This window comes from Malus domestica, chromosome 02 (genome assembly GCF_042453785.1).
Source record: "Malus domestica chromosome 02, GDT2T_hap1".
NCBI lineage: Eukaryota > Viridiplantae > Streptophyta > Magnoliopsida > Rosales > Rosaceae > Malus > Malus domestica.
Window position 1 is genome coordinate 1,518,197 of NC_091662.1, and position 8,506 is coordinate 1,526,702.

General features: G+C 39.5%; 2 protein-coding genes across 2 annotated transcripts; one reads left to right on the top strand and one right to left on the bottom strand.

Moving 5' to 3' along the window:
* The first annotated feature begins 301 nt into the window (after nucleotides 1-301).
* Nucleotides 302-3,045, top strand: LOC139188174 (arogenate dehydrogenase 1, chloroplastic). The gene is made up of 2 exons (XM_070805357.1): nucleotides 302-1,532; nucleotides 1,728-3,045. Exons 1-2 carry the CDS (start codon nucleotides 442-444, stop codon nucleotides 2,722-2,724), a joined length of 2,088 nt encoding a protein of 695 aa, XP_070661458.1. The 5' UTR covers nucleotides 302-441; the 3' UTR covers nucleotides 2,725-3,045.
* Nucleotides 3,046-6,112: 3,067 nt separating this feature from the next.
* On the bottom strand, nucleotides 6,113-6,730 carry LOC139188985 (late embryogenesis abundant protein At1g64065-like). Its single transcript, XM_070807168.1, has one exon. It carries the CDS (start codon nucleotides 6,728-6,730, stop codon nucleotides 6,113-6,115), a length of 618 nt encoding a protein of 205 aa, XP_070663269.1.
* Nucleotides 6,731-8,506: the final 1,776 nt, after the last annotated feature.

The window sequence follows — 8,506 nt, forward strand, 5'->3', positions numbered from 1 at the left end:
ATCATTCGTATAAGAAGAAAAACAATTTGAAAAGAAACCAACTTATGTTTTATAGTTAAACTTCTCAAAAACCAACTTATATTTTACTGTTATATACGAGGGGACAGTCATTTGCCAATTTGGAGGCAAAATCCTCGAATCCTCTTTCCTTCGATAATACTTTTGCTCATCATTCTCGAGCGATACTAATGCTTACCGTTTTATTTAAACATTAAAATAATTTAAGTTTTGAGATTTTTCTTCCAATAATAATAAGTACAGTGATGAGCATTGCCATCACTTGATAGCGATCGAGAAAAATCATCCCTTCCTAAACCCTAAACCCAATTAGAATTAGCCATCTTTTAAGTAAGACCCAGCTCCAACGGTCAAAATTTTTGGGCGCAGCCCAATCATGATCTAATTCCGTTCGAGAGTTGACCTCTCCGCCCGCCGCCTAAAATGTTATCTCTCCGCCTCCACTACCCATCGCCACCCAAACCATATCTATCTCCCTCCTCCTTCGTAAACCCCCAAAGCCTCAACCTTTCCCCAAACCCAACAACCACCCGCCCTCTCCGCCGCAGCTCCCTCAAAATCCGATCCATCGACTCCACCCAATTCTACGACTACGAGTCCAAGCTCGCCGCCCAATTCCGCTACGCAAGCATGCTCAAAATCGCCGTCATTGGCTTCGGCAACTACGGCCAATTCCTCGCCGAGGCCCTCGTCGCGCAAGGCCACACCGTCCTCGCCCATTCCCGATCCGACTACTCCAAAACGGCGCAAGACCTCGGCGTTTCGTTCTTCTCCGACCCCCACGACCTCTGCGAGCAGCACCCGCAAGTCATCCTGCTATGCACCTCCATCATTTCCACCGAGCCCGTCCTCAAATCGCTGCCTCTCCAGCGCCTCCGCCGCAACACCTTGTTCGTCGACGTGCTCTCCGTCAAGGAGTTCGCCAAGGCGTTGCTGCTCAAGTATCTGCCTCCCCACTTCGACATTCTTTGCACCCACCCGATGTTCGGACCCCAGAGCGCCAAAAACGGGTGGAAAGGGCTTCCTTTCGTCTACGAAAAAGTCCGGATTGGGTCCGAAGAATCGCGGGTTTCGCGGTGTGATAAGTTTCTGAGCATTTTTGAGGGAGAAGGGTGCCGGATGGTGGAGATGAGCTGCGCCGAGCATGATAAGTACGCGGCGGAGTCTCAATTCATCACCCACACGGTTGGGAGAGTGTTGGGGATGTTGCACTTGGAGTCGACTCCGATCAATACGAAAGGGTATGAGACATTGTTGGATTTGGTGAAGAACACGGAGGGGGATAGCTTCGATTTGTATTACGGGCTGTTTATGTACAACAAGAATACCTTGGAGATGTTGGAGAGGTTAGACGTGGCTTTGGAGGCTATGAAGAAAAAGATTTTCGGGCTTCTGCACAATTCTGTGCGAGACCAGATCTTTGGCAATGCGGAGAAGGGAAGAACTTTGCAGGAGGATAATGCGAATCGGGCTCAGAATGGACCTGCATTGGCATCTTCTTCTAGAGCTTCGAGGTCGGTAATGTTCCAACTTTAAAATGTAATGTTAACAGTTTCAACTTTCCTTGCTTTGAACTGCATGCTTTTTTTGTTCTTGTTTTCGAAATGAAGTTGTTGGTTTTCTTGGTTTGGTTGGTGTTTGGATTGATGATATATGGACCATTTAATTAGGGGAGTTGTTAACAAAATAGTTTTAATGGTTTCCTTCAGATCGCCGAAAATTGCTCGACCACATGACCAAGAAGCAGAGGTTTCTGATGAATCTAGGCTAGAGATTGCAATTGTCGGTTTTGGTAACTTTGGCCAGTTCCTTGCTAAGACTATTGTACGTCAAGGCCATAAGGTTCTAGCATTCTCTCGATCAGATTACTCTGAAGTGGCTCATAAACTAGGCGTTTCATACTTCTCTGATGTGGATGATTTATGTGAAGAACATCCTGACGTGATACTACTTTGTACGTCTATTCTTTCAACCGAGAAAGTTTTGCGGTCATTGCCCCTGCATAGGCTTAAGAGAAATACTTTATTTGTTGATGTTCTTTCAGTGAAAGAATTTCCAAGAAATCTCTTTCTTCAAACATTGCCGCCGGAGTTTGATATTCTATGCACGCATCCTATGTTCGGACCAGAAAGTGGTAAGAACGGGTGGAATGGTCTCTCTTTTGTTTATGATGAGGTCAGGATTGGAAGTGAAGAATCTAGGGTATCACGGTGTGAGCAATTTCTTGATATCTTTGCACGAGAAGGGTGCCGAATGGTGGAAATGTCTTGTGCAGAACATGATAAGCATGCAGCAGGCTCACAATTCATTACACACACCGTAGGAAGGATTTTGGAGAAATTGGGTTTGGAGTCGACACCAATCAACACAAAAGGTTACGAGACTCTGTTGAATTTGGTGGAGAATACAGCGGGAGATAGCTTTGATCTCTACTACGGCTTGTTCATGTACAATGTAAATGCAATGGAGCAGCTGAAGAGATTGGACATGGCATTTCAATCTTTAAGGAAGCAGCTTTTCGGGCGCTTGCATGGTTTTGTTCGGAAGCAAAATTTTGAGACGTCGGATAAGTCTCAAGATACGCAGGAACAACCGTTGTTGCCAGAACCATCCCAGAGTGATCAAAATTTTGGGAAGTTGGATGAGTCTCAAGTTACGCAGGAACAACCGTTGTTGCCAGAACCATCCGGAGTGAATCTGCACTAAGTCATGGATGACCTATTTTGCTGTCTTTGATTTGCTATGGTGATCTTTCAGTAACATATTTATCTGCATTTTCACATAATTTTCTTTCTTTTTCATGTATTTTTTATTCTTTGTTCTTGTATTACAAGGGGTTAGGATTATGACTAGAACTGGCAAACGGATCGTGTCTGTGTTCATGTCGTTTTCGTGTAACACCTGTTATCTTTAGGGGTCGTGTCGTGTCACACCTGTTATCTTAACATGTCCTTAACAAACGGGTAAAGTGACCCGACCCGTTATGACCTATTACGACCCGTTAAGAAAAATATATATTTTCTTAAATTTGCACATACCACATATTGCCACATAAATATTATTTCAAAACATTAAAACACATTTATCGTTTAAATACTACATCTACACTCGAAAATAAGAGCTTAATAAAAAAACATTTATACACTACTAGTCAAATTTTTAAATTTAATTTAATATATAGGTTCACTAACACTTAAGAGCTTATTCATACTTTCATTAAGTATAACATAAGATTTTGTGGTATCCACTATTGTAAATATTTTAAATTGAAGATCGAGTTCATTCATTGTATTCATATAAGGTCAAAGAGTGTAGCTGTAAAAAATCATCAAAATCGGAGTTAAAATAACCGTTAAATCGTGATTTTTCGTTTTATAACCGTCGAAAAGTTTTGTTACGTTACTTGATCTCTTAATGTTTGTTTTTTTGCAATTTTTGGTGTATGTGATCTCGAAGTATATACAAATATGTTTGACGGTTGGATCGTTGAAACTAGTTTCATAGAATGCGTATCCCATAAAAACAATAGATTCACTAATACTTAAGAGTTTATTCATACTTTCATTAAGTATAACATAAGATTTTGTAGTATCCACTATTGTAAATATTTAAATTGAAGATCGAGTTCATTCATTGTATTCATATAGGGTCAAGGAGTGTAGCTGTAAAAAATCATCAAAATCGGAGTTAAAATAACCGTTAAATCGTGATTTTTCGTTTTATAACCGTCGAAAAATTTTGTCCCGTTCCTTGATCTCTTAATGTTTATTTTTTGCAATTTTTGGCATATGTGATCTCGAAGTATATTCAAACATGTTTGACGGTTGGATCGTTGAAACTAGTTTCGTAGAATGCGTATCCCATAAAAACAATAGATTCACTAATATTTTAGAATTTATTCATACTTTCATTAAGTATAACATAAGATTTTGTGGTATCCACTATTGTAAATATTTATAAATGAAGATCGAGTTCATTCATTGTATTCATATAGGGTCAAGGAGTGTAGCTGTAAAAAAATCATCAAAATCAGAGTTAAAGGAACCGTTAAATTGTAATTTTTCGTTTATAATCGTCGAAAAGTTTTGTCCCGTTACTTGATCTCTTAATATTTGTTTTTTGCAATTTTTAGCGTATGTGATCTCGAAGTATATACAAACATGTTTGACGGTTGGATCGTTGAAACTAGTTTCGTAGAATGCGTATCCCATAAAAACAATAGATTCACTAATACTTAAGAGTTTATTCATACTTTCATTAAGTAAAACATAAGATTTTGTGGTATCCACTATTGTAAATATTTTAAATTGAAGATCGAGTTCATTCATTGTATTCATATAGGGTCAAGGAGTGTAGATGTAAAAAAATCATCAAAATCGGAGTTAAAATAACCGTTAAATCGTGTTTTTTCGTTTATAACCATCGAAAAGTTTTGTCCCGTTACTTGACTCTTAATGTTTGTTTTTTGCAATTTTTGGCGTATACGATCTCTAAACATATACAAAAATGTTTGATGGTTGGATCGTTAAAATTAGTTTCGTAGGATGCGTATCTCATCTTTCCCTCTCTTTTTTGTTTACTTTCTTATCATTTTCTGTTTTCCCTCCTTTTTTTTTGTTTGAAATCTTTTTCCCTCCCTTTTTCTTCAAAGGGCGGGCACCTCATCTCACCTGCACTACACAGTACAGTGGTACTAGTACACCCATATTTCCCTCTTTTTTTTGTTTCCTTTTCTTATCATTTTCTTTTTTCCCTCCCTTTTTTTTTTTTAAACTTTTTCCCTCCCTCTTTCTTTCAAAGGGCGGATGGCAGACGCATATTAATTGTTATTGTTTTTAGGGGTATAAAATTTAATTTAAAATTTAATATATATATATATATATATATAATTATTATAGTTAATATTTTGGGGGTATAATTATTATAGTATATATAATTATTATAGTTTTTAGGGATATAAAATTGTTAAATTAATATATCTATATAATTATAGTATTTGTTTAGGGTTATAAAATTATTAAATTAATATTCTGCTTATCGTGTATCGTGTTACCCATGTGTATACCCAAATCAACCCGTTATCTTAACATGTGCTTATCGGGTTCCCCGATAACGATCCGATTCGTTATCGTGTCGACCCGAATACCTGTTAATTTTGTGTCGTGTCGTGTCGGGTTATCGGGTCGTGTTAGGAATTGCCAGGCCTAATTATGACCCCGGACTACGTGTAACTTTTTTTTCGTTATAAATAAAAATCTCCAAGTACAGTCGAGGTTTTTTTTCAAAAAAAAAAAACATAATTTCTTTCTTTCATTGTGTTATTTGTGGGTGTTCAATCGAATTCTTTTTTTTTTCATGCCATCTAGGCTTATGTGTAATTTTCCATCTGGAAATAGAAGTCAATTTGAAAAAAGGGAAGGGTGTATAAGGAAAGGGATCACTATTATGTAGCGTTTCGATTCAATAATACATGCAGAACCATGTGTTGATAAATTTACACTTCTTATTATTTTATTGGAACACATGTGTCTTAATTATATCCAAATCATCAAATCTTATCTTAATAGATAATATCTAAGGATATTTATTTGGAATTTGGTTGTGGAATTTTCTATGCCCTAATCTTTGGTAACAACATAAATTGTGTAATCCAGTCCAATCCAACAAAATGCGGGTTGGATAAGGGTAATCGTCTTTACACTCCCGTTTTTCTATTTGCATTTATCCTGTGGTTTTTTATTCTATTTTAATTTATTCAATCGAAATGCTAGAAGAAAAAAAGTTGACGAAAGAAAATTGGAATTCCCTTTATAAATGAATTTTACCCCTCGAAAGTAAAAAATGGTACATTAAACAAAAGTTGAAGAAAGGGGTGTGATATTCATACACCATTTTTTACTTCTTCCACACCTTTTTGGTTTTCGGCCATCAGATCAGATGAATTGAAGAAGATCAACGGACATAAATTAACAAGGAGTGTGTGAGAAGTAAAAAAATGATGTGTAGATAGCACACCCCATAAAGAAATCTTAATTAATTAAGGAGCTATACATAATACATACAACACATATCATCATAAAGTTGTCACTTTTCTTCACTCGCATTTCAAAAACTGAATTTTCTTGGTAGACAAGTTAACTTCCAGAGTGCAGTCCATTTTCGCAGACTTCTTCTTCTTCATCACCATCATGAGCTCCACCGTTCCACTCACCGTCGCTTCGCTCGTCAGCCGCAAAACCCCGGTGCTCAGTTCACTGCGAAGTCCGGAGTTTTTCGAGCTCGGCAGCCCCTTGGAACTCAAACTCACCGTGACATCAATCTTCTTGGTCGACCACATTCCGACCTTGCTCTTGGGAGCGTTAACTTGCCCGACGGTCGCGCCATCGTAGTCAAACTTAACAGTGCTTGCGTCGAACTTGTAGCGACCGAGATTTGTGTTCTTGATACTGATTTGGGTTGCGAATGTCATGTCGAACGAGGGCGTTGCAGGGGCGGCCGTGAGATTCTGGACGTTGACGGCGCCAAGTCTCACCTTCGCCGTCTTCACCTTCAGCACGGTGAGGCTTAGTGTGGTGATCACTATGATCTGAAACACAACAAACACGGTAATGTAGATTCCCAATCGGATTCTCTTCTTCCGTTTCAGCTGATGCTGCTCCGGTTGCGAATTCGCCATCTCTTCATCGCTTCTCTGATTGCCCTTCTCCGCCATTTTCTTTTCGTTTTGGAATCTTTGATGGGTTTCTTCTGTGGAGAGAGTTTGTTGTGTATTTATCGACCGGCGTTCTTCTCACCAGAGGAATGAAAGAGGAAGAAGAGGAGGTGACTTGTTCCTGCAAGAAAAGCTGCCTTTTGTCGACGTTGGACTGATTAGGATGGTCACATGGTCCTCGCCTTGGCAAATTAAATACATGTGAAGTTGCCTCATATGGATTGGCCTTGTTAGACGAAGTCAATGCCAACTTTCACCCACCGTGAATTAAGGAGTCCAGCACACTTTGAGAGTTCAGTTTAGTTGACAACTATTATCTGATTAGGGTTCCTTGTTTGTAGGATACATTTTCAAATATTTGTAAACTGTTGGTTTATGATTTGTGTAACGACAAGATCCTCGCCTGTTATCTTTTCCATCAACGCTTCCATGGGTGAAAATAATGTCCTTCATGTTAACCCCAATCCCCAAAATAACACCTTCCACCCCTTTTCCACTGTTGTGAACATCAAACTTGATAGAACCAACTACCCACTGTGGTTGGCTCAAATGCTTCATATTATGAAAAGTAGGGACTTGATGGGATATGTCGATGGCACATTGATGTGTCCTCCAAAGCATGTTGCTGGCTCCACCAATGTGAATCCTGCGTACTCAACCTGGGTTCAACAGGATCAAATGATCCTCAGCTGGATTAATGGATCTTTGACCGTGTCTGTTTTGTCTGTGGTGGCAAGCAAACGATTTGCTTGAGCTACATGGGAAGCTCCTGAGCAAAGGTATGCATCCACCTCCCAAAATCGAATTTTGTTCTTGAGAAATGAGTTGCTGCAAACCAAAAAAATGTGATCTATCTGTGGCGGATTACCTGGATCGCATGAATGCGATAGTTGACAACCTTGCCCTTGCTGGGCAACCTGTGAGTGATGAAGAACTTGTTTAGATTGTGTTGAACAATCTAGGACCAGCGTTCGAGATGACTGTGAGCGCTGCACAAGCTCGTGATACTCCTATCACGTATCCAACTCTTGAATCATTGCTGCTGACTACAGAAAGAAGAATGGTTGTTCAAAATGTTCCTGTGATGGAAGGAACTATTGTCGATGCTTTTATGGCTTGCAGAGGACGTGGTGGTAAAGGGCGAGGCAACCCTTCACAGCGTGGCGTGGCTCAGAGAGGTTACAACCCTCGCAATAACAACAATCAACAGAACAACCCAGGTAATGCCGTCATGTTGGCCTCTTGTGGTGATAGAATATTTTGTCAAATTTGTGGCAAACCAGGTCATCCTGCCCTTGACTGCTACTAGCGTATGAACATTGCATTTGAAGGAAGAATTCCGGCTAAGCGCCTCTCCGCGATGACTTCCTCTCCCATCACTCTCAACAAGCAGCAAAATGGTTCTTAGCTCTTGGACACAGGTGCCAATGCGCACATTACTCCGGACATTCAAAATTTGGCCAACTCTAAGAAGTACACTGGTAATGATGGTGTGGGAGGTGTAGGTAATAATTTTGGTATCTCTATTGCACATTACGGCTCGAATCAACTTAACATTAACACTTGCTCATTTGCTTTACGTGATATACTTCATTGTCCTTCTGCATCCACAAATATCATATATGCGCATAGGTTTACCATTGACAATGATTGCTACTTAATCATTTTTCAACATTTTTTCCTTGTTGAGGAAGAAAACTGGGAGAAATGGGGGAGAAAAGGAGAGAGATGAGGGAGATGGTCTGCCGGAGAAAAAAAGGAAGAAAATGAAGGAGA